At 39.4% G+C, this 26830-nt stretch overlaps 1 protein-coding gene across 3 annotated transcripts in view; it reads left to right on the top strand.

The window, feature by feature from the left end:
* Positions 1 to 26830, top strand: part of RAB3GAP2 (RAB3 GTPase activating non-catalytic protein subunit 2) — a 97776-nt gene that overhangs the window by 58373 nt on the left and 12573 nt on the right. For all 3 annotated transcript variants that reach the window (XM_026517306.4, XM_044390665.3, XM_026517307.4), the window contains 10 exons: positions 2212 to 2302; positions 4135 to 4262; positions 8564 to 8780; positions 9159 to 9256; positions 15782 to 15887; positions 16141 to 16301; positions 17724 to 17952; positions 22194 to 22367; positions 22469 to 22575; positions 25336 to 25402. In XM_026517306.4, coding sequence (XP_026373091.3) covers positions 2212 to 2302; positions 4135 to 4262; positions 8564 to 8780; positions 9159 to 9256; positions 15782 to 15887; positions 16141 to 16301; positions 17724 to 17952; positions 22194 to 22367; positions 22469 to 22575; positions 25336 to 25402 — 1378 coding nt within the window. The remainder of the gene's footprint in view (positions 1 to 2211; positions 2303 to 4134; positions 4263 to 8563; positions 8781 to 9158; positions 9257 to 15781; positions 15888 to 16140; positions 16302 to 17723; positions 17953 to 22193; positions 22368 to 22468; positions 22576 to 25335; positions 25403 to 26830) is intronic.

Raw genomic sequence — 26830 nt, 5'->3', positions numbered from 1 at the left:
CCTACTCTGCGTTTAGTCAGAACTGGATAGCTAATGGCTACTTGTTCTCTAATTATTTCATGTGCATGAATCATAGCTCACCAATTTTTTCTTTTTACCTCTTTTAAGTTCCTTCAAGTAGGGACTTCACCAAATACATCAATTTCATAATCCACAACAACTAAAATAATGCTAGATATGTGGGAGAATTTAGTGAATATTGATTTCTTTTTATCCCCTTTTATTTTACTGTGGCAGTCATTTTTTTTTTTTTAAAGATTTTATTTATTTATTTGACAGAGAGAGACAGCCAGCGAGAGAGGGAACACGAGCAGGGGGAGTGGGGGAGGAAGAAAGCTCCCAGCGGAGGAGGGAGCCTAATGCGGGGCTCGATCCCAGAATGCTGGGATCATGCCCTGAGCCAAAGGCAGACGCTTAACGACTGAGCCACCCAGGCGCCCCTGTTGCAGTCATTTTTAAAAAATATTTTCTTATTTTGTAGAACAGGCAAGTCCCTGTGACTTTTTTTTTTTTTTTTTAAGAGAAGGAGGGTAGCAAGGAGCAGAGGGAGAGGGAGAGAGACTCTTAAGCAGGCTCCACACCCAGTGCATAGCCTGATGTGGGGCTCGATCTCACAACCTTGAGATCATGATCTGAGCCAAAATCAAGAGTCAGACACTTAACTGATTGAGCCACCTAGGCGCCCAAGTCCTGTAACTTTTTTTTTTAAGATTTTATTTATTTATTTGACAGAGAGACAGCCAGCGAGAGAGGGAACACAAGCAGGGGGAGTGGGAGAGGAAGAAGCAGGCTTCCAGCAGAGCAGGAAGCCCAATGTGGGGCTCGTTCCCAGAACCCTGGGATCACGTCCTGAGCCGAAGGCAGACGTTTAACGACTGAGCCACCCAGGCACCCCCCAAGTCCTGTAACTTTTAATCAAGTTCTCCATTCCACTGACAGGGCTAATTGGTTCTCATTTTCCTCAGGGCGAAGTCTCAGTTATGAAAGATGACATTCCTTTAACAAGGTGGGCATTGAAGAGAGGTAGTTTAGAGAACCGTGGTAGAAAGGGAGGGCTATAACCCAAACAAGCCTTCTCATTTTGATGCCATCTTCTTTCTTCTCTTACATCTTGGAACAACAAAATCGGGAAAGTTCAGTGTACTACAAACTGTCTTCTTGACCTTTTTAAAAATTATTATACTACTGAATCGTGTGTGAAACTATGAATTTTATAAAAATTGCTAGAGAAGCTAATACTGAAAGTTGTGTTGTGTAGGTGTTTTCAACACTAAAGGAAAAAAACAGTTCAGGCTTTGGAAGAGTGAATGAATAGGTAAGCCAGCTGCTAGCTTGTGTAATGGTAGACAGAAGAGAGACAGTTACATTTTCCTGGGTGTATTCCTTTTTTCAGTCACTTTCTTTATATCCACCATGCAGTGGCCTCATCAGGGGCTTGACCACCCTCTTGCGGCACCCTCGGAACCCATTTCTTACAAACACACACACACACACACACACACACACAGGTGGTTGTGTTACAGTCTTTGTCTCATGCTACATTCTCAGCCTACTCTTGAAATTATTTACTCTCATCAATAAAAAGCCAGCTTAATGGGCTTATAATATGAAAGGGTAAGTATGAACTTTAACTTATGTGTCTACCCATTGGTGATTTCGATGGTTGGTTGCTTTAGGCATAAAGAGAGATTTTGGAACTGGTGGTGAAGGCTCTTAAGTATCTCCTGGGGAAGGGGCAGAAAGAGGAAGATGGGGTGAGGTAGGGAGCATATATATACCTTGCATGGCCCATATATTCACCTGGCCATGCTCAAATTCAGTCATTAAACAGTAATTAAGTTGTTGTCAGATTTTATCACTGACACAACAGTAACAGCCTCTGCTTTTCATTTATGGCTGTGAGTATAGACTTACACTCTTCTTATTGGTGAATAGCTTTATCGTGGTCCTTGTTTCATCTTGGCCATTCTATTAAATACCAGTTGCTTTCTAGTTGTTTCATTCTGAGTCTGGACTTTTTGCCATGAGATGAAATCGATCACATAATACGTATGATGCCACTCTCCTTCTTAGGTATGTGCACTAAAACATCTTAACTATGGAGCTTCCCTTGGAAATTTGGGAAAGTGAAGGTGTCTGCATAAATATAAAATTTAAAAAACAAAATCGTTGCCTTCTAATTGTTAGAATTGCTGAATATCTTTCTTCTAGGCTTTGGAAAGCATTTTGGCAAGTGAACGATTACCATTTTCCTGCCTTAGAAACATCACTCAGACTTTAATGGACACTTTAAAAAATCAAGGTAATAGGGTTTGTACTGATTGGAGGTTCTGGTCTTCAATTTTTATAATTCTGATTATAAAAAGCTGTGCCTGTTTATGATATCATCATGTTACTTCAATGTGGAAATACTATAAGAAATAAGGTAACTTATTTCATACCTTTAGTATTTGGAGACTTTTTTTATTCCCTATTTGGTATATGCAGCTGGTGTTCATCTGAGCTTTCTCTGAATATATTATCTCTCTCTGTAAATATTTTTCTTTAAAATCTTTCTACTGTGAGGAAAGACACCAGTATAGGATGGTGAGAAGTGGTTATTGTGATACAGTCGTACACGTGTGAAAGACAGCAGCATGAGGAGAGAAAGTTAGCTGGTGGTCTGCAAAAAAACAGCTGGGCTTTCTTGCTTTCACTGTCTTTTATTTAACTATGGTAGGAGAGCGATTGATGTAGATGCAGCATTCTTTAAATAATTTTGTTTTGACTGAGATAATGATTTTAAAAAAGTACACTTTGAATTAACATTCCGTTAGTGTATGGAGTCCACCTTTCCCCTTCCATTCCCTCATGAACAGTAGGGACTTCCAAAATTGGACTATGAATGAATTATTAGTTCTGAGTTTGCTGGTTGTTTTTTACTGTTCAAAATTTGTCTGAAAAAGAACTACCTATGGGATTTTAACTCTATCCAGCTGAGTCAGCAAAATTCAATTTATTCTGAATACCTAACATCAGTTAAATTGAAGTGTGTGATGTGCGGACTTCATCTAGCTGTGACTTTTTGCTTGTCATGTTAATTATATAAAGCCAGCTTTATATTTATATTTAAGCCAACTTAAAGTGGTTTAATGAACAGATCATTTCAAGACTTCAGGCATCCTAATGTTGAGATTTTTTTTCAACACATATCTAGAGCTGACTTTTGGAAAATAGTGAATTTCTTTAGTATCTACAACTTGTTAGAAATACCTCTTTCAAAAAGCATAGTATGCTTATAAATCGCCCCCATCCCTCAAGGCTTTACCAAAATCTCAAAATTTTTTGAATCAGAATTTATCTTGCACTGGGCTGAGAGTGAACCAAATACCACTGTTGGAATTCTATAAAATCATCACCAGTTTCAAGTTCTACCCATAATTGAGACTCCTAAAAATTTCACCTGTTTAATATGCTAAGTTTTATTGTAGCTATACCAGCTCTTGGAGATAAAGTTCCTGCCTTTTAAAAGAATAGTTGTTTTATATTAGATGATAAATATTTAAATAATTATGATAGTGGGAGTGTATTATATAGAGAGTATTTCTCTAGCATTAATCTTAAAAAAATCCCTGATTGATGGAGAATGTTAAGTAGAATTGTACTTTGGTCTCTTTGCCAGCCTTCCTTGAGGATAGATCTGTTACAATCTAGAGTTTGTGCTTGAATTCTGGTATCTTTAACCACCATGATAACAAGAGCCAGGCAGCTTTCTATTCGTCTGTCCTCTGTCTGTGAGCAGAATAGGCAGCATATGTATTATGGGGTAAGGGAGAATATCTTCAAAGCCGTTTTCAGATCATGTTTTAAAAAATTTGAGTATTAGGCTAAGATAGCTCTGTCTTTTTTCTTCTTTTTCTCTCCCTACCCCGGCCCCCACCCCCCCGCTAGTAGTGTGCCTTATTTCATTTAAAAACTTGGACATTTTTCCATGATGGAAAAATTATCTTAGTAATCTCTTACAGCTTAAGTATCTCAGTATTTAATAGACTAGAACATCAGAGAAGTATATAATACTATGAATGTTATTGAAAGACCTTTTTACGAGTTTGTGAAATATATCTCTTCAACGTATTTTTTTCTTCCACCTTTCAGAGCTTGAGTCTATTGACGAAGGATTGCTACAGTTTTGTGCCAATAAACTGAAATTACTCCATCTTTATGAGTCCGTCAGTCAGTTAAATTCCCTTGATTTTCATTCAGACACACCATTCTCGGATAATGTAAGTAATTCTGTATAATCTCTTTGGTTATTTTTAATTTTTTAATTAATAGTAAAGAAGTAGAAAATTGAGAATTTTTATGAAGTGTAAAGGTGTATTTTCTTTATAAGACCTCCTGCTGGCTCTCTGTGCCTTAGTGCTTAATTTATATTATTTGTGCTAAGGTATTACAGTTTATTGTTAATCCATTTTCACTGTCCTAGAAGCATTTGGTTTCTGTCAACTCATTTTTTAAGGTTGCTTCTGACAGCATAACTGGACAAGAATTGCCAATTAAAGTATATTCAGTTTGCTGAAGTAGCAAAACTTTAATTTCTTAAAAAAAAAAAAAAAAAAAAAAAAGGTTTTGCCAAACAGAAGAGACTGGTTTTTCTGTGGTGCTATTGTGAACAAACTCATACAGCTTGTTCTGTTGTCTACTACATAATGAAATACTAAAAAAGAAAAATTCTGTCTTACATTGAAGTGTTTAATTATAGTAAATTTCTATGTTTTCATTCTGTAAAACATTTAGAAAATGGCAGTACCTTGTAATCTTCATTCCAATGCAGTATTGCTCATTTCTGGGGCATGTATGCAAAATTATTTTCAGACAGAGAAATAGTTTCCTTAGTAGAGAATAGAGATAAAGGTTGTTCTCTCTTTCTGTCAGATAACCGTCTGGACAGGTTGCTTGCCTCTAGGGTCCATGCCTTCCGCTCATCTAAAGGAAAATTATTATTAAAGTGATTTTAGTGATTTGTCAAGTCACTGATGTTACTTAAAAAAAAATTATCTGGTGTATCTGAAACTTAATTGAAGTTTGAAGTGGAAACCTTTTATTTTAAATATACATATGTGAATAAAAATTTTTAAACAGAAAGATGAAAGACTTTCTGTACTGGAAACCACTTACACATTCTAACATCTTTTTTATGTATTGTCTCTATAAATTTCTGGTCTAAATTATTCTTGGGGTTTACTTTTATAGAATCCTCCTTAATATTTCTTGCAGGGCTGGTTTGGTGGTCACATATTCGTTCAGTTCCTGCTGGTCCTGGAAGCTCTTTATCTCTCCATCCATTCTGAATGACAGCCTTGCTGGATAAAGTATTCTTGGCTGCATGTTCTTCTCATTTAGTACCTGAATATGTCTTGCCAGCCCTTTCTGGCTTGCCATGTCTTTGTGGGCAGGTCTGACATTATTCCGATATTCCTCCCTCCTTACCTAAGAAGTCTCTTCCCCCCAGCTGTTCTCAGGATATCTTCCTTGGCTCTTAGATTATTGAGTTTTACTATTATATGCCTGGGTGATGGTCTGTTCTTATTGATTTTGGGAGGGGTCCTCTCTGCCTCTGGGACACAAATGCTTGTTTCCTTCCCCAGATTAGGGAAGTTCTCAGCTACAGTTTGTTCAAATATACCTTCTAGTCGTCTCTCTCTACCCCCTCTGAGATCCCAATAATTCTGACATTGGAACATTTCATGGTGTCATTGATCTCTCTAAATCTGTTCTCATGGGCTTTTAGCAGTTTATCCCAGGCCTCCTTGGCTTCTTCCTTTCTATCACCTTATCTTCTAGATCACTAATTCGTTCTTCTGCCTCATTTACTCTAGCTGTTAGAGTGAAAGAACTAAAAGGCATCCAAATTGGGGGCGCCTGGGTGGCACAGCGGTTAAGCTTCTGCCTTCGGCTCAGGGCGTGATCCTGGCGTTATGGGATCGAGTCCCACATCAGGCTCCTCTGGTATGAGCCTGCTTCTTCCTCTCCCACTCCCCCTGCTTGTGTTCCCTCTCTCGCTGGCTGTCTCTGTCTGTCAAATAAATAAATAAAATCTTTAAAAAAAAAAAAAAAAAGGCATCCAAATTGGCAGAGAAGTCAAACTCTCTCTCTTCGCAGATGACGTGATACTTTATGTCGAAAACCCAAAAGACTCCACCCCTAAATTACTAGAACTCATACAGCAGTTTAGCAATATGGCAGGATACAAAATCAATGCACAGAAACCAGTTGCTTTTCTATACCCTAACAATGTAACTGTAGAAAGAGAAATTAAGGAATCGATTCCATTTACAATAGCAACGAAAACCATAAGATACCTCGGAATAAATCTAACCAAAGAGGTAAAGATCTATACTCTAGAAACTACAGATCACTTAAGAAAGAAATTGAGGAAGACACAAAAAGATAAAAAAACATTCCATGCTCATGGAGTGGAAGAACAAACATTGTTAAAGTGTCTGTCCTGCCCAGAGCAATCTACACTTTCAGTGCCATCCCTATTAAAATACCATTGGCACTTTTCAGGGAGCTGGAACAAACAATCCTAGAATTTGTATGGAACCAGAAAAGACCCCGAATCACCAAGGGAATGTTGAAAAAGAAAAAGCTGGGGGCATGATGTTGCCTGACTTCAAGCTGTATTACGAAGCTGTGATCACTAAGACAGCATGGTATTGGCACAAAAACAGACATATAGATCAATGGAACAGAATAGAGACTCCAGAAATGGACCCTCAACTCTATGGTCAACTAATCTTTGACAAATCAGGAAAAAATATCCAGTGGAAAAAAGACAATCTTTTTAAAAGTGGTGCTGGGAAAATTGGACAGCTACATACAGAAGAATGAAGCTGGACCATTCTCTTACACCATGCACAAAGATAAACTCAAAATGGATGAAAGACCTCAATGTGAGACATGACTCCATCAAAATCCTAGAGGAGAACATAGGCAGTAACCTCTTCATCGGCCACACCAACTTCTTTCAAGACATGTCTCCAAAGGCAAGGGAAACAAAAGCAAAAATGAACTTTTGGGACTTCCTGAAGATAAAAAGCTCCTTTCTGCACAGCAAAGGAAACGGTCAACAAAACTAAGAGGCAACCCATGGGATGGGAGAAGATCGTTGCAAATGACATTACAGATAAAGGGCTGATATCCAAGATCTATAAAGAATTTCTCAAACCCAACACTCAAAAAACAAATGACCCGTCAAAAAATGGTCTAAAATCTTTTTAACCTCGGGATTGTAGATAGATTTCATAAAGCATTTTAACAGTCCTTATAATATTCTGCGATTGCCATTATAAACAACAAAGCCACTTCTCAGGATCTTTTTGTTTTCCTTTCTACTTCAGCAGCAGTGTAAATCATTTCAAACAGCGATAAGGTTCAAGCTGACTAAATGATGTCTGCAGGATTGCCTAGATAGTTCATCGATTCTTCGATGCCTAATTTTTTTCAAAAGATCCAAACTTTCCTACCTCACCAAAGAAAGTTAAGTATATGTCATTAGTAATCCTCTGCAGAATTCATTTTCACTTGATAGCCCAATACAGTATGCAAAGAGAAGAGAAAAATTACAAAATTTAAAATATCAGTTGGCTGATTGTTCTTTTTTATTATTTTTGATTTTTAAAGCACTTTTTAAGAATTAAAATTATATTTTGCTATGAACTTGTTTAGATCCTTCAAAAAAAGTACAGTTTGTTTCTAGGCTGAATGGCTAATCTTGTGCATATAAAACTAAAATTCAAGTCTGGAGACCTTTTTGTTGCTGTGGGACGCAGTTCATATAAGCCTCATATAATTCAGTATAGCATTGAACGACTGGTGTGTGTTCGTAGCACTCTGCAGTTTACTACTATTTTTAAAAACAACAGTATGTTGGGGGGGATGTTTTGCTTGCTATGGTGAATTTATGGTCTTTTAAGCGTATGTCTGTGTGTGTATGTTTATCCCTACTTTAGAAAAATAATAGTAATATCAGGAGATGTTTTTGCACGTATGGTCTGTAAAGATAGTTTGAAAGGCTGGCAGGATATATCTGTAACTTTTCAACCTCTGTATCCCCGAGAGCCACATAGAGGACATATGTGTAGATACAGTGAGGCTTGGTTTCCAGTATTTTTTATTTTATTGTGTTTATGTTGCTTAATAAATATTCAATTTCAAATAGGCCTTTAGTTTACTTAGAATCACAAGAGTTGCAGTTGATACACTTGGAATTTTTTTCTGATTCTAAATTAATACAATTTTAGTAAAATTCAAACATTTTAGAAGATTATGGAGTATTCTCAAGAAATTTTATAAAAATGGTACTTTTAGTAATATATAGTATTTCAAGATTAGTTCAGGTTATTTAATATCCAGCTCATGAATTGGTGAGTAAAATTTTAAGCCGAGTGAGTTAATTGACAAGTCATCATTTGCTTTTGGTCTTGGATTTCACTTCAGAGAATGGGGCTGAGTCCTGTGGCAGAGTCATAGGAAGAGACACGGTATATTCAAAACTTTTTTTTTCCCCCTATTTTTTAAGGACTTGGCTGTGTTACTGAGGCTTGATGAAAAAGAACTGCTTAAACTCCAGGCATTACTAGAGAAGTACAAAGAGGAAAAAACCAGGACTGCTACAGTCCGATTTTCTGATGATAAGGATGGTGTGTTGCCTGTAAAAACATTCCTGGAATATTTAGAATATGAGAAAGATGTGATCAACATAAAGAAGATAAGTGAAGAGGAGTATGTGGCTTTAGGTGGGTGGAATGATAAACTGCTCTTTGAATCCCGCCTCTTCTGGAGGAAAGCCTGGGAGGAGTTTATAGCACCTCAAAGATTCAGTTTGTTTTTAAAATTAAGCTAAGAATTTAATATATATTTTTCAGCAAACAAAATATACTCTGGATATGTAGGCACTATGTCATAAAAGTTTTATTGGCTAATACATATACTGAAAAGACAGTGTTAGACATGTAATGATTTGCCTTCTGCTTTAAAATCAAGCAAATGGAGACATTAATTTCTTTTCTTTATGCTGGTTTGCTTCTCTGGGGATCTAGATTGCAATTCAGGAAGAGTGTTACTCCAAACGGTAAGTAGCCATTGGTTAATGCATTTTGCTTTTATTTTACTAGGCAGTTTCTTTTTTTGGAAGTGTTTGCATGGAGAAAGCTCTACCGAGGATATGTGTCACACTCTGGAGTCAGCTGGCCTTAGTCCTCAGCTGTTGTTGGTAAGCTTTCTTGTTGCACGCTTTTCTTCCCCGCTCATGTTATCCAGAAGTGTTAGTCCTTTTTTTTTTTTAAACCATTGTCCAAAGCATATCATAGACCATACAAGAAAACCTTCCAAAAGTGGTCAAAGAAATTTATAATCACCATATTTAATTGAGTAATACTGTTTTATTTTTGTAATTCCCTATAAATTCTAGCGGGCATATTCCATGGTTGGCCTAAAATAAATTTAGAATCTGACACGTATGCATGCATTTGTAGGGGATTGTGATCATCAGTGAAATTGATCATATTAGAAGTAAAAACGATCTTATTTAGAGAACAAAATCACCTTCCCTTAGAGCAATACAGAACTGTTATCAAACATTCACAAACTTTGAATATAAGTTAGGGTTTAGTCTCTGTACTATAACAAATGTAAAACAAAAGAATCATTCAGTAGAAAACAACAACACTAAACGTTGGCCCTTCTGCACAGGATTGGGGGGTGGAGGGTTGACCCTGCTGTCCTCCCTTCTCTTTACCCTAACCCCCTCACGTGCACACATAACATGCTCTTTCACATCCCCACTAACACCTTACATTTTGGCCAGGATCTGGGCAATCTCCTCTCTGAGACTGTTGACTGTGTTCATGTATTGTTTTAATCGAACATTTACATCCTTTAAAAACAGATTCCATTCTTTGTTACTTTGCAGTAAGGCAGTTAAATGCATAGGTTGTCATGGATGTTCATAAGCGGCTTTATTCATAATAGCCCCAAACTGCAAACTACACAAATGTCCTTCGGTGGGTGAATGGTTAAACAAACTGTGGTACATCTTTACTGTGGACTACGCTTCAACAATAAAGACTCAACTATTGATTCACACAATAACTTGAATGAGCTGCGAGAAAAATATCCTGGGTGGAAAAATATCCATCTTGGAAAGACATGTATTTGCATGATTCCATTTTTGTAGCAGTCATGAAATAGCACTGTTACAGAGATAGGAAGAGGTTAGTGGTGGCCAAGGGTGAGGGATGAGTGATGGGAGGGATGGGCGTGGCTACAAAGGGTTGACTCAGGGGAGTCTTGGTGTATAGTTGAGTGCTTGATCATGGTGATGTTTTTGAAAAGCTACACATTTGATAGAATTGCATGCACACACATGAGTGTGCGTGCAGTACTGGTGAAATTTGAATAAGCTCTATGGGTTTTACCAACGTTAACTTCTTGATTTTGATATTGTGTAAGATGTCACCATTAGGGGAGGCTGTGGGAAAGGTCTGTGGGACTTTGTTGTGCATTTTTTTGTGCCCCTAATGAATCTATAACTATTATAAAATGAAAAGTTAAGAAGAGAAGAGGTATTTCTTATTATTCAGAGTTGAGATGCTGAAATAAGAGGAGTACAGAATACTTCTTATTTTTATATTGTGTTTAATCAGTATCAAAATGTCTGCATTAAATCTGGGGTTCAGGAAACAGGGAAAAAATGAACCTTAAATCTTACCTCAAGCCATATATAAAAAATTAACTCAAATTGGGACATAAATATAAGAGCTAAAACTACAGAACTTACAGAAGAAAACACAGGAGAAAGCTTGGTTCAGGCGAAGATTTCATAGGGCACAAAAACCATGACCATAAAAGAAAATATTGATCAATTACACTTCATCAAAATTCAGAACTTCTGTGTTTTAGAACTGTTAAGAAACTGAAAGGCAAACCTCTCTTTCAAAACTTACAGTTGATAAATGAATTGAATCCACATGAAGAAAGAATTTATATGACTCAATAATAAGACAATACAATAAGGAAAGTGAAAGATTTGAAATGTCATATCACCAAAAAGTATATTTACAAATGGCAAATGGTCACCTGAAAGGTGGTCAGCATCATTCGCTGTTGGGGGGATGCCACATAAAACCCAGCAGTCTCTTACTCAAGAGGATGATGGAAATTAAGACTCCTGATGGCACCAAGTGTCGATGGAGATGTGGATCAGTCAGAACTTCGAACACGGCTAATGGAAATGCCAACTAATAAGACAACTTTGGAATAAAAGTGTCTTATAATGTTGAACAGAGGTTTACCATAAAATCCAGCAATCTCCTAGGTATTTATCTAAGAATGAAAACCTATGTTCACATAGATTTGGAATAAAAAGTTAAAGCAGCTTTATGCATAATAGCCTAAAGTGCAAACAACCCGAGTAGTTACGGTATATCCATACAGTGGGATGAACCGATACACAGAATAACTGTGTAATAAATAGATGACTGAATCTCAGAAGCATTATACTAAGTGAAAAGATCCGGAAACAAGACTACCTACTGTATGATGTTAATTATGTGAAATACTAGAATAAGCAAAAATACAGTGACAGAGCCGATGGGCGTTTGCTAGAGGATGAGGGTGGGGGTTGGAGATGGACTACAGGAAGCACAGGGGAGCTTGCAGATGAAGGTGTTCTTAACTGTGTTTATGGTGTTGGCCACCCCAACTTAAAATTAGTGAACTTTATTGTAAATTGTGAACAACTTTATTGTAAAATTAGTAAACTTTATTGTAAATATATTGTAAATATAAATTTTTTATACACATAAAAAATGTGTGTGTGTGTAATAAAGTGATATATAGGAAATTTCACTACTTTAAATCCATAAAGCTGTGATCTGAAAGTATATTATTGTGCTATAGAATTTATAAAATGGGTGATAATTTTAAATTCTTTTTAAAAATTATCTAACTCAAACTGTATTTCATGCATTCCAAACGATTGGTCACTTTCCCTTTGCTTTTCTCAGACGAATATTTTATGGTTAGGTTTTTAAAGTATTCTATCAATAGCTGAATGCTTTTAAGCAATTGCATAAGTTTTTAAAATCCTACCATTGAATACAGAGAAATAAGGTATTTTCACCGGAAGTATGTAAATAATAGTATGAATGGGAAGGGAAGGGGAAACTTCTTCAAACTCTGTCCCCCCAAAACCAAAATACAAAGCCCAAGAATTAAAGTAAGACATTGAATGTACAATAAGACCACCTTTTTAAAAAGCCTGCTTGGTCATTGTGGTCACATTGGTCAGAGGAAACCGCAGCCCTCACGTTCAGGCTGTGAGTAAGCCGCCTGGCCTTGGGAAGGTCAAGTGCAGGGGTTTGTGTACCCATGGAGTAAGTGTGCATCTTGCTTACAGCTCGCTCATTCCCAAAGCAGTTAGTGCCAGTGCGAAAATATTGACCAACAACATTTTTCTAAGTTATTAAATTTCAAATCGTTTTTTAAAAAGAGAATAAATGTCTATTGTATTACATTAAAAGAGTAATAGACTTTTAGGAGATAGGCATATAAAAGAGTAATAGACTTTTAGGAGATAGGCATATAAAAGTCATGAGTAAAAGGTGTTAGGTCTTTCAGCAAAATATATTAGTGTTATAAAGGTATATTATCTGAAATGTTAACTCTTCCTATTTTTTTCTGAACTATTTTAAATGGTAGTTTTATTGGAATTATGTTCATGAAGAAATTTGCTGCTTATAATCTATATACACACACGTGTATGCATATATATGTATATTGTTAAATTTGGAAATATTTCTAGGTGTACTATTCCCTCCAATTTTTCTGTAAAACTTAAATTTGATGTAGTCAGTATTTTACTGTATTAGCGTAATTCACAGACAGCAGCCTGATAGTTTTTTAAATGTTTAAATGTTTAAAACTGTAATTACCCTCACTGGAATTTTATCAAGTTTTAATTCCGTATACTAAAACAGACCTAGTTTTTAGGAAAGACTAGAAAATAAGGCTCATTCAAAAAACTAAGAAAATAAGTTTAAGTAGAGACAGGGCTAACAGATGGCTTCTTCATGTTCTGTCTGCCAGCATTTCTGCTGAGGGAAGGTTTAAAACAGCTGGGATGTTAACATTACAGGAGGAGGATACTTAGCAAAAAGTAAAGTTCATTAGGCATTAGAAGCATCTACCAAGAACCAGTGGAATTTTCTACTTCATTCTTAGGTACAGGTTTTACCAAGTCTTAGATATGCTTGACTTAGAAAAGAGGAATTAACTAAATTTCCTCTCAAGGTTTCTCTTAATAAAAATCTAATACTCAGATATCATCTGTTAATATGTCAGTATGTGACATTTATATATGAAATAGCATAGTTTTTACATTTAGAATATGAATATCCACATTGTGAATAATACAGTGTGACATTCTTTGCTGTGATGTTCTGAAAGGCTGTTTTTGTATTTACTAGTTACAGAGATCGTTACCTTCTGTATACTCTCTTTTTCTGTTATGTGTGTCTATGTGTATGTTTTTATGTGTTATCTCTGTATTCTCCTCTTTGATTATTTTTCTCCTTTTACCTTAATTTTTCCTGAAGCTTAAAAAATCTTTCTGTTGCTTATAAGTGATTCTAAAATTATGTCATTGTGTTCTGATAGCTCCCATGGCAACCTCTATTTCACACCAACTTTTAACATGCTAACTAAAGCATAACTGATTGGATTTTTAAAGTTAACTAAAAAAAAAAAAAAAAAAGAGGAGCACCCACTAGGTAATAAGCAAAGATTATATTGTTGCATGAGAGTGAGAAACAGGGCTGACCTAGAGAGAGATGAGAGTTAGGGTTTTTTGTTTTAGAATTTGCTAAATGAAGGTGGTGGTAGTAGATAGGGGGAGTGGTTAGTTGGAGAGAAAAAAAGAGTTTATAGTATGAAGAGGGACTCAGGTCATGGCATTTAATTTGTCTAACTCTTTGGGTTGTCCATCTTTTTGAACATTTTGAAACTTTGTTGCTGGTGAAAAGATGACTTAAGCTTTGAAAGACACTAAACCCATAGGTGTGTTTAGAAACCTGGTGTGTTCTTCAAATACCCCTGGTCATACATTCTGTGCCTAAAATTAATCAGAGTGAACCCAAAATATAAGCTCTCCCATCCCCCCTTATTTCCTTTTCATTTGCTTTCCTAGTACATGTGCGCCCCAAACACTGGGGTCATTTCCAGTTGATCTTGTCAATTTGTCATTGTCGCCTCTACAGGCAGCTCATTCTTTTTAGCCTGGCTCGTGGTTATAAGTAGCAGTGTTGTGTGAGGCAACGAGAAGGCCTAAAAGAGAGGGAATAACCTTGATGAGTGGATAAAGTCAGTTGAAATTTTGGGGACCACACAGAACGTTGTGTGGCAAGTGGAATGCACGTGGTATAATACGACCCCAGTTTTATAAAGCAGTGACACCCCCCCCCCCGGTAATGCTCTCTCTCTATAGCTCTACTTCGAAAGCTGCCAGGGACTTGGCACATTGCACGCTCTCTGTAACCATTAGCCTTTATTGTTGTTAGCACATATTTGGTTGTAAAAAATAAATAAGTTTCCAGATAGGATGAGGTAGAAAGGCTGAAATAGGGAAAGACGAAAGAAGGTTGAACTAACTGAAAAGGGAGAAATAGACTCCTTTTGAAAGTGCGTGTGTTTATTGGTACAAATTATGTGCACATGTACATGTCTATACACGTGCAGTTTTTTAAAGAGAAAAACCACGGGTGTTAGAATCAGGCAGATCTTGGTTCAGACTTCAGTCCTGACTCATTAGCTATATGGTGCTGGGTAAGTTACTTTTCATCATTTGTGAAATCTGGGAGACCGTCCCTGCCACGAGGTTGTTGGGATTGGACGGGATGATGCCTGGCGAGTACTTCCATCTCCTCGCCTCTTCGGTTGTTCTCCTAAGTTAATTTTCTTCACACACGACTTCAACTTCCTACTCTTCTTCATTTTTGAGAAGCATTTATACTAATATTTTTAAACTGGTAGCCAACCTTTTATTTTCAAGCTTTTTTTTTTTTTACATGAAGGTCCTGCAGAATTAAAGCACAAGGCTTTCACAAACACCAGTACTTACAGGCGTGGTGCGTGGCATTGAACTTCTCATCCCAGAATTATCTGTGTGCAAATTTTGTACATCTTAAAATATTTCAGTTTTAAGTAGATAAGCTAGTTCATAGGCATCTTAAAAGTCACTTATTTTGTTTTAGGTGTTTTTGCTTATAAAGTCTGTTTCTCATGACTTATTAGTAATTTAAAAACTAGAATCTGATAGTTTTACTTAACCTGTTTAGCACTGCCAAGTCCACAGTACGTTGTGGCCAATGTGGGGTAAGGTCCACAGCCCCAGATCCTTCTTTCCTCCCATCAGCTGAGTGGCTTCTCCCCAAACTACAGTGATCTGTGTAACTTGGTAGTCACCTTTCTGGTAATATGCTCCCTAATCAGGGCTCAACCTGGAAGGCAAGCTTAACCCAAAGAAGAGATGGCAACCGTGGGAGTTACATATCTGACAGATGATAAAGGATCTCTTAAGTAGACAAGGTACCTTGTTCCGGCCCTCACGTTGTGTGATGTAACGAGCAGCCCCTTATTTCTTACCCCAAAGGACTGAATCACTCATATACACATCTGTGCTCTCTTGAAAACTGCAACATTGTGGTTTCTTATTACTGAAAATTATTTAATTTGATTTCAGTCTCTGCTCCTGAGTGTTTGGCTGTCTAAGGAAAAAGATATTTTGGATAAACCGCAGTCTGTGTGCTGTCTTCATACAATGCTGTCCCTTCTGAGCAAGATGAAAGGTAAAAGGCTGGTGGATATTGTAGTTCCGTGGGCCTTGAGATGTAGACCGCTGCTCTTGGAAATGACCTGAGCCAAAAGCAGGCGCTTAACCGACTGAGCCACCCCGGCGCCCCATGGGTTTATTTTCTAATTCAGAAATTTACAAATACATCAGTGGGGAATTTAGTTTCAACATTATGTTTAATGTTAAAGATTGAGCAGAAAGATTGACAAGCTCAAAGTTTCTTTTTTAACTTCTCTCTTTGCCTGTAGTGGCCATCGATGAGACCTGGGATTCCCAGTCTGTGTCCCCTTGGTGGCAGCAGATGCGCACGGCTTGTATTCAGTCTGAGAACAACGGAGCTGCTCTCTTGTCTGCACACGTTGGGCATTCCGTTGCCGCACAGATCTCGAACAATATGACCGAGAAAAAAGTAAGTGGGTGGGGCGGGGGTGCACCTGTCCTTGGAGAGGCTGGGTCTGTACCTGTCCGGCCTGCTTAGGGGCTGCTTGTTGTCGTCTGGGGCTACAGTGTCTTTGCTGTCATGGAGCAGCTGGAGTTTGAAATGTGTGTCAGCAGGTTCTCCTTTGTCTTTTTGGGAGTGAGAGGGGCTGCCCTTAACTTGCTTATGCAGGTGACACGCGTGCTTGAAGTTTGCCATCACCTCGTACTTTTCACCTCGAGGGGAGAAGCACTGCAGTTGGGGGGCAGGGATCTGGCTCCCTGCCAGCAGTGGTGATTTGTGCTAAGTCCTTTAAACACGAGTCTCCTACTCCCTGCCAGCAGTGGTGATTTGTGCTAAGTCCCTTAAACACGAGTCTCCTACTCCCTGCCAGCAGTGGTGATTTGTGCTAAGTCCCTTAAACACGAGTCTCCTACTCCCTGCCAGCAGTGGTGATTTGTGCTAAGTCCCTTAAACACGAGTCTCCTGCTCTGCCAGCAGTGGTGATTTGTGCTAAGTCCCTTAAACACGAGTCTCCTGCTCTGCCAGCAGTGGTGATTTGTGCTAAGTCCCTTAAACACGAGCCTCCTACTCCCTGCCAGCAGTGGTGATTTGTGCTAAGTCCCTTAAACATGAGTCTCCTGCTTCGGGTTCTTCGTCTGAAGAGTCAGGGTTAGACGGCAGTATTTCTGAGGTTCGTTATCGCTCTAAAGCTCTACAGTTATATTTGTAACCCTCCCCCTTTTATAAACAGAAGTTGTTTCAGGCATGGAGTGTTGAATGACTTGAATAAAAGTTCCCTATTGACCTTTGGCTTTGTGGGTTTTTCCTCATCTTTTAAAGACTCAAATTTATTTTTTAAAAACAAAACAAAACAAATTTCTCTTGTATCTCATGGTAGATCAAATTTTTTTCTAGGGGTTGCGTTTCATTGGATGAGTCTGTTAAATAGGCCTGTAGGGATTCACTTAACGTTGTCAGTCTCAGTTTATGTGTTAAATTCGATATCACTGGATTAAGATGTTTCTAATGGAGAGAGAAGGAATTGGAGACACATTTTATATGTTGGAGAGTGCATTCTGAAGAGCGAGCACTGTCCTGGTTCTGACAGAAAAGACCGTGGCCCTTGTCAGGGATGGCCCTGCAAACTTGTTAGTACGCATTGCATGAATCAGGGGCCTTGCCGCAGGTCTTTCTGTAAATGTCCAGACTCTGTCACGGTTGCCCCCGAGTCTCCAGTCCCCTCTTGTCACTCATGTTCCATCCAGCCAAGTAGTGATATTTGTGAAATAGCATCTGTGTATTGTTTCGTGACGTAGCCTGACGGTCCCTCAGCTTTCAAGTTAAAAGCTCGTTCAAGTGACTGTTGATCCAGAATCTTTGCCAGCGCATCACCAGTGCATTTTCTGTTAGTTTTCCCAGACAGTTTTGGGTGCTGATTCCGAGGCCCTCACCGATTCCTGGGAGGCCCTTTCTCTTGACACTGAATACTGGAAGCTCCTGCTGAAGCAGCTGGAGGACTGTCTCATCCTTCAGACTCTGCTCCACAGCAAGGCCAACTCGCCGGCCTCCAAGCCGTCATCACTGCAGGCCGAGCCACTGCCGAGGCTTTCTGTCAAAAAGTTGCTGGCAGGAGGAAAAGGTAGGCTGGAGCGTATTTGAGTGTTGCACCTGCAGATTTACGTGTGTGGGGGGTGGGCGTTTCTGGTGGGTTTTATAGACATGACTGAAAGGACTGGGAAAGAGAAATACATTTAGATTTTTAAAAAATTAAAAGTAACCCACCACATACTTTTTCTCAGTTAATCTTCTCAGAGTCTGATTCTGTCCATTCCCTGCTCAGGAATCCGCACTACCTCCCCCTGCTTTAGAGAATTAGCCGTGCTTCTCAGAGTGGTCAGAGGACCTCCAGAGCCCTCCCTTTTCCGACTTCTGGTTGGTGGGAGGCTGGCTTTTCCTCCTGTACTTCAGCCACAACAACAGATCCCAGTAGATGGAATGTGGAAGCTGACTGGAGAATCCAGATATAAGCTAGACAGTTGAAGAGATTTGCAAAGGTTGTAGTGTTACTCCTCTCACTAAACGTCTTTTCTTGCTTTGGGAACTATATTTTCATAAAATGTTATTAACATGTAGTAGGTTTATTATTTGTATTTAAAAATGAATTAAAAATATTTTAAAATTTTCTCAATTTTAACTAATACTATGAATATGAATAAATATAACTCATAAGCTAAAGTTCTTGGGATTGTCAGTAATTTTTAAGAGTTTAAGGGGATTCTGAGACTTAAGAAATTCGAGAACTTCTGGAACAAATAGAAACTGGTTCTCTAAGAACTTTTGGCTTTGACTCTAACCCATTTTTCCATTTCTTGCTTGTTGCTTGATTATGGTTCAAATGAAGCATCCGTGTGGTTCCCCTCTCTGGGTCTGAGCCTGTCCCCTTCCCTCTCCCCACCTGTCCCATTCTGGATTCTAAATTGTACTTACTCCTCTTTGAAGGCCCAGCTCAAATGCCACCTCCTCTAAGAAACTGCTCATGATCCGCTAGCTGCAAATTTTCTCTTCTTCCTCCTAGTTTCCACAGAACTTCATACCTTTTATGTGATTTATCATTTTCTACTATCCTGGAAACATGGGGTTCTTGTGCTTATATCCTGCAGGACCATAAGCATCGTACATTTTTAATTGTCTTGGTGTACTTTCTTTTCACCAGCAGCTCTGTCAGCATTTGATACTGGAATGTCTGTATTCCTGGATTTATAAATACCCGTGTATTTATAGATTTTTATTTAGTTAACTTTTCTTCTTTATAAGACTCGTAAGCTCCAGCCCAAGCGGAGGCGTTAGCACGCACGTAGTGGCCTCCGGAGCTGCTCTCAAGGAACGCAGGCTGTGGATGCCGTGTTGGTGCTTGCCTTCAGCCTTGTCCCGGTTTGCCAGGATAACCCAGAAAGAGCTTCTACGCTGGTTTGGAGCTCTGACTGCCACCCTGGGGACACCTCCAGATCGCCTGGCTCTGGTGGCCGGGGGAGCTTATGCCTGTGGTCCTGCGGGACTGTAGATACCTCATACTTTTAAAAGCTGATGCCTGACAGGTTGCCTGGGTGGCTCAGTCGGTTAAGTACTTGTCCAACTCCTGGTTTCGGCTCAGGGCGTGATCTCAGGGTCGTGAGATTGAGCCCCACTGTGAGCTCTGTGCTCAGTGTGGAGTCGGCTTGAGATTCTCTCTCCTTCTCCCTCTGCCCTTCTCACTTGGGCTCGTGTGCTCTCCCTAACCCTCTCTCTCTCTCTCTCTCACTCAAATAAATAAAAGAAAAAAAAAAAGCTGATGCCTGAGGTTCTGGCTTCCAGTAAGCCTGACGTCAGTGTTAAGATCCTCCCTTATGGGGGCGCCTGGGTGGCACAGCGGTTAAGCATCTGCCTTTGGCTCAGGGCGTGATCCCGGCGTTGTGGGATCGAGGCCCACATCAGGCTCCTCCGCTATGAGCCTGCTTCTTCCTCTCCCACTCCCCCCGCTTGTGTTCCCTCTCTCGCTGGCTGTCTCTATCTCTGTCGAATAAATAAAATAAAATCTTAAAAAAAAAAAAAAAAGATCCTCCGTTATGGGACACTGGCAGGCCTTGGCCCATTCTCAGCTACTGGGAGCTGTGAAAAATCTCCTAGGCTGCTTGGATAAGCACAGAGGTTTGCGAGACAACCAAGAGCTAAGGCAGGATTGAACGACAAGTTTTGTCTCCTACACAAGGCTTCTCCTTCAGGACTGGAAGAGGTGGTTCCATCTACTGTGTAGGAACTGACACAAAGAGTCAAGCAAGAGGTAGACATAGAGAACTGTGTTCCAAGGGAAAGAGCAAGATAAAACTTCAGGAAAAAACAAACCTTAATCAAATGGATATAAGCCATTTACCTGATACACAGTCCAAAGTTATAGTCCTAAAAATGCTCACCAAACTGGGGAGAAGAATGGATGAACACAGTGATAACTCCACGGAGATGGGAGATAAAGGAAAGTACCAAGTAGACATCACGGAGCTGAAGAACACAATAACTGAACTCAGTATATGCTAGAGGCTTCAGTGGCAGACTAGGTGAAGGAGAAGAAGGGACCAGTGTGCTCAAAACAGGGGAGAGCAAGAGGAGAATAAAGGAACAGAGGAACTATGAAAGCAGCCAGAGAACAATTAACATGGCAACACGCAACACCTACCAGTAATTACTTTAATTGTGCTAAATTCTCCCATCAAAAGACAGGAGGTAGCTGAATGGGTTAAAAAAAAAAAGACCCATATATGTGCTGCCTTGACACTCACTTTACATGAAGGGACACACAGACGCTGAAAGTGAAGGGATGGGAAAAGATACTCTGTGCAAATGGAAACTTTTTTTTTAAGTTTAATTTTTTTTTTTAAAGGCTTGTGAAAAATTTTAAATTGTAAACTCTACACTCCTTGCTGCTACCTGCTGATAGGGTAGGACCATCATTGTGATATTAACCTAAGCAATATAATCAAGGGCTTGATTCTGGAATGGAAATTACCAAATGATTTGAAAGTCAAACATAAGAAATTGGAGTCCCCAGCACACTGCTGCCATTTATTATCACTGATACTTGTGATTTTACTGTGAAACATTCTTTTTTTGTGGAAAGGTTTATATTTGAATCAGAATAGGAAGAAAGAAAAGGTTTGGGTAAATTCTAGAAGAATGTATAGTTTGTTGTAGGTAAGAAATAGGACTCTTTGTCTTGTTTTTTCAGTTTGCATTTAGAATTTTTTAGCCTATGTCAATGATCGGAACGTGGGGTAGCATCATGTTTCTTTCTTTTTTTTTTTGAAGCACGTTGGAAAACACCCTTGTAACTCTGATGTTATATCTTGTATGTAGAGAAATAGCTGTAAGGGCCAACCCTGGCCTACATAAAGATGCATTTTAAATGCTGGGTGTTTCCCTTTTTCTTTTTTTTAATAATAATATTTTTTTATTATACTATGTTAGTCACCATATGGTACATCCCTGGTTTTTGATGTAAAGTTCCATGATTCATTAGTTGCGTATAACACCCAGTGCACCATGCAATACATGCCCTCCTTATTACCCATCACCAGCCTGTCCCGATACCCCACACTCCTCCCCTCTGAGGCCCTCAGTTTGTTTCTCAGAGTCCATAGTCTCTCATGCTTCATTCCCCCTTCTGTTTACCCCCCCTTTCTTTATCCCTTTCTTCTCCTACCGATCTTCCTAGTTCTTATGTTCCATAGATGAGAGAAACCATATGATAGTTGTCTTTCTCTGCTTGACTTATTTCACTTAGCATTATCTCCTCCAGTGCATCATGTTTCTTAGACGTGGCAAAATTTTGCCCATAAATATTCCGTGTAGACAAAGTAGTATGTTACCCTAAGAAGCCTAGACAGGTATCATGCTAATCAGGCTGTTTTGCTTGTATTTAAATGAAAGTGCTTTAGGGGGCACCTGGGTGGTTCAGTCCATTGTCTGCCTTCGGCTCAGGTCATGATCCCGGGGTCCTGGGATTGAGCCCCGTGTCGGGCTCCCTGCTCAGCGGGGAGTCGTCTTCTCCTTCTGCCCCTCCCCCGGCTTGTGCTCTCTCACTCCCTCTCTCTCTCAAATAAAATCTTTTTTAAAAAAATGAATAAATGAAAGTGTTTTAAAGATGTATTCATCCCTTCATCTGTATCGGTAAAGTATATTTTGAATTTGTGGAAATAGAGGCTATGTGGTATACAGACAAATAAGTATTTGCATTTATATTTATCTAATATGAGACTGTAGAGATGCCCTTAGGTATCAGATATCCCACGTGCCCGTGCTGTCTTCGGTGAACACTCAATTTTCATTTTCTTTCTTATCTCCAAACTGTAGGTGGTATTGCAGACAGTGTAGCCAAGTGGATATTTAAACAGGACTTCAGCCCTGAAGTATTAAAACTGGCTAATAAAGAAAGAGATGCAGAAAACCCAGATGAACCCAAAGAAGGTATTAACAGAGGTTTACTTGAAGTGTCAGAGGTGGACATGAACCTAGGAGCTATACCAGGTAACCCATAAGTATGGAGACGTGCAATCCAGAGTGGAGCGGTTGTGGCTGAGTCTTTGTTAAGGAAAGAATAATAAATCTGTCACTCTTGTGGCTTTCAGACTTGCTGCATTTAGCCTATAAGCAGTTTCCTTGTAGCCTTGAGCTAGACGTGTTGCACGCACATTGCTGTTGGGAGTATGTTGTTCAGTGGAATAAAGATCCAGAGGTAAGATTCTCGCCACTTCTTTCCTGTTAATTCTGTTGTGCTCGTGCTGTACATGTGTGGGACTGTTGAATTCAGTAACTTATTGTAAACACTGGACTTTTCCCCTTTGGGATGCTGCTTTTTTTTTTTTTTTTTAAAGATTTTTTATTATATTATGTTAGTCACCATACAGTACATCCCCGGTTTCCGATGTAAAGTTCGATGATTCATTAGTTGCGTATAACACCCAGTGCACCATGCAATACGTGCCCTCCTTACTACCCATCACCAGCGTATCCCATTCCCCCACCCCCCTCCCCTCTGAGGCCCTCAGTTTGTTTCTCAGAGTCCATAGTCTCTCATGTTTCATTCCCCCTTCTGATTACCCCCCCCTTTCTTTATCCCTTCGGGATGCTTCTGTACTAGGAGCTGTGCTAGACTTTTCATGCATTCTCTCTCAGTCCTCACAGAGAACCTGTGAGGTGTGGGCATTGTCGCTACCCCACTCTGGTGAAGAGAAAACTAGGCTCAAAGAAGTTCATTTCCATGCCCTGGGGCACACTGCTAAATCAAAGTCTGGGCCAGGGTTTAAGGCTGGGTTTCTTTGTCTTTAAAGCCAGTGTGTTTTGCCCCGCTCCTAGTTAGGTTGTGATAAGTATATTTTTTATTTCCTTTTGAATTCCTACATGAGATGACACCTACTTAGTAGAAACTTTTCAATATCGCAGTCGTCATGATAAAAGCCAGGGCGAGGATCCTGACGTTAACCTGATGTCTACTTGTCTAGATATCCCTGTGTTTGTCACTTCTCTTACGTTTGTCTCAGAAAAATTGAGAAAGCCATGCTGTCTACAAGGCTGACTCTAGTCCAGGGTTAACCTAATTGCCTTTTCAGCTCTCTGCTGGGGCACCATCTTCTGCCACTTTCTCTCCCAGGACAATAATAGTTGGGAAGCAGAATAGGGAGAAGGGCCCCAAGCCGGGGAGCAGGAGACCTGGATTTGGGTCCCAGCTGAATTTCTGACAAGTGTCTGGGTTCGGGCCAGCCACTGAATCTCTGAACCTGTTTGTTTCTCCCTCCACCTTTTTGTCTTAATGAAGGTGCCAGTCCTTCAGGATTGATGCCAGGATTAAGTAAGATGTAAAAACATAGGGTGGATATTGCTCTTTCCTGATAAGTCCTTCATTTAGGTCTCCCTAGTCAGTGCTCGGGTAAATTATCCCTCTTAAAGCAAAATACTTCATGGTCCTTTGTCAGGTTGCACTTTGAAGAAAAAATCTCACCGATGACCTAATTCACATTAATATATTAATTAATGATACTCTTCTTCCAAAAAAAATGTTGTCTTTAATACGTGATCACTTACATGTTAAAGGAAAAAAATTTTTTTAAAAAAGTGCTTTAAACAAAGGAATGGTTTTGATCAATTAAATCTTGACCAAAAAGTGATTTTAGCACAGGGGGACCCTCTTGATGGCCCTCGAGTCACCCTCTTCAGGGGTCTGCTCTGCGGCCTGAATGGTAATTGTGTTTGGGCTCTCTACTAAAATGAAGATTTTTCCTACAAGAAAAAAGAATGTTAGCACTATAATAAGAGCATAATAATTTCTCAGATCTGAATAGATAATGCCAAATTCAGATCTAACAAAGTGATATGTAAGAAGAAAACTGTTTTACGTCATTCCTTATAAACTGAAGGCAGCTTGCAGACACGGAGCTGAGGTCAAGCCCCATTGCCTCTACTCACCAGCTGTATGACCTCTGGGAACATTTCTGAACCCTTTGTTCTTGATTTTTCTACTAAAAGTAACTGAGGACTGTAGCTGACTTGCAGGATTGTAGCAGTTTCTAGAGAAAATGCATGCATAGTGCCTTCCAGTTTGGTTAGTGCTATCACTATTTAAATTGTTTACGTGTCAAATAAGTGGCCATTTTTCTTGTGGTTTTTTTTTTTCTTGTGAAATAGTTCTTGCCCCATCCAACCCCCCACCCCAGTGCCACCGTTTTACACAGAGCTGCATCAGGATCGAAACAATTGAAATTATCTGTGGGAAATCACTAGCACTAGTATGTGTTATCAGAGGTGATCTGTTTCGTGTTCATAGCTATCAAATGAGCAGACGTGGATAATTTCATCAGTTTTACATGCTATATAGGAGTGTTCATATGTAAACAACGACCTCGATTAGAAGGAGTTGAATTTCAGACATGTTTCCCTTCACTGCTTTAGTTTTTCTCCTTGGCACGTATCACCAACCTACTATATAATTTACTCACCATATTCATTTAGCTCTCTTGCTAGAACGTAACCTCAGTGAGGGCAAGGATTTGGGTCTCTTTGTTCATTACAGATCTCTGGCGCCTCAGACAGCCTGGTGCTTAGTAGTTGCTCAATAAATAATTGCTGAATAATGAATGAATGATATTTGCGAAGAAGTAAGCCCATTGTTTCCACATCTCTGTGCAATTCAAATGTTTATTAGAGAAAATACTGCTGTTAGGTACAAGCCACAGTGACTCTTGATTCCAGATGTCAGCATATATGACCTGGGGTTTTCTAGGTATCAATCATCATATAGATAATGTGAATTTAAGAGAGACCATTGACATTTTCCTTTGAAAAATTTTCTTTTACCTAATACTTCCATGTTCTTATCAGCACATTCTTGGGGAGCTTTATGTAGAAATGTATGTAAGAAGTCACCATTTGTATTTGAAACATCTGTTAAATGATACCTCTTTTTTTTCTCTCTCTCTCTTTTTTTCTCCCTGTATGTAAGGAAGCACGTTTTTTTGTTAGGTCAATAGAACACTTGAAGCACATTCTTAATGCACATGTTCAGAATGGTAAGTAAGCGTTCAACACATAACTGGTGGATTCAAAAGGGGCAGGAATTTTGGGGCTGACATTCTGTTACGTTTTTATATGGTGGTCCTGCCTCCGAACCCGTGACTGTGTATGTGTGTGTGTCGTGGTGTGCACAGGACTGTCTTCTGACTGCTTGGAGCAGTGCTGTCCGGAAGAGGATGAGAGCTGAGGAGTAAGGAGAATATTAGACACAAGCCTCTGATTTTCTTTCTAGGCCACAGACAGGTAGACAAGGAAAGAGGCATGGGCTTCTCAGGACTGAAGTTGGTCATGAAAAAGTTAGGTAGCCAAGAGCCAGAGAATACCATTCGGTACAAACCACCTGTGCTGCTTTTAATACATGTGACTCTTGTCCCCTGGCTGCCATAACACAGGGACCGCGGATGTCTCCTTGACAGAATGTCACAAATTGTGGAGAAATTGTAAACAGGCGGCTGGTTTATTAAATAGGTAGATGGGTTTCTCTGGAAGCATTAACGGAGGGGCTCGGTGCGAGGCTAGTTATGTTACTAAGTGGTGAACCTCGGTGTTGAGCCGCATGAGAGGCAGGTATCAACTTGATGTCCGTGTGAGGGATTTCAGGGAAGCCACGTATTTCTTCTTCCGGTACCACTTCTCGCAGGTGGTATGGCGTCAAATTGGAGAAATTCTAAAATGTCTCATTTTATGTGAAGAAAACTTGAAACTTTTATTCGTTTCTTAGATCTTACCTTCTTCCTGGGAAGAGAAAAGATTTAAAGGGACTCATTTGGAAAATAGGGTCTCTAGAGAACTCTATCTGTAATTGATAAAATTAAGTCACTACTAACTGCAGGCTGGCATCTCTTTAAGTAGGAACGTGCCCGTTTGTACAGTGAGTCAGCCTCCCCCTGAGGCCCTCAGCCCTGGATACGGAAGCAGCTGCCCGGGGAGTCATGGCCGCATGGGAAATGGCACCTGAAGCTGTCTACTTGACAACAGTTTCAGAAATTTTGATGCCATGGTTTATTAGCCATAGCCCACATTTCTTGTGTGGTTGTTTATTTATTTTGTTTTATTTTCCAATGCTTCCTCATGTGTCACTTTATGTGGTCGTTACATATGAAAAAAATCAGTTTGGGACATTGGGCTGCTTCTCTTGTTTGGCTGTTTTGGATAAAGCTGTTCTCCCCGAAGACAGCTTACCCTCCTTATGCGTATCTTTGGGTTCCTTTATGCGGTAGAATTGCTGGGTCATATGGTAGACATATCGTTAGCTCTCGTAGATATGGCCACTTTTCCAAGTGGTTTTCCCACTTTCGGATGCCCCAGCAATCTATGAGCATTCCAGTTGTTTCCTTATCTTCCCCGACACTTGGTGCCATCATTAAAAAAAAAAATTCAGCCTTTGTGTTGGTTGTATAATGATATTTCTTTGTGATTTTAAT

Source organism: Ursus arctos, unplaced genomic scaffold, assembly GCF_023065955.2.
Source record: "Ursus arctos isolate Adak ecotype North America unplaced genomic scaffold, UrsArc2.0 scaffold_2, whole genome shotgun sequence".
NCBI lineage: Eukaryota > Metazoa > Chordata > Mammalia > Carnivora > Ursidae > Ursus > Ursus arctos.
The sequence above is the reverse complement of the archived record's forward strand: the minus strand, read 5'-3'. Positions and strand labels throughout refer to the sequence as shown.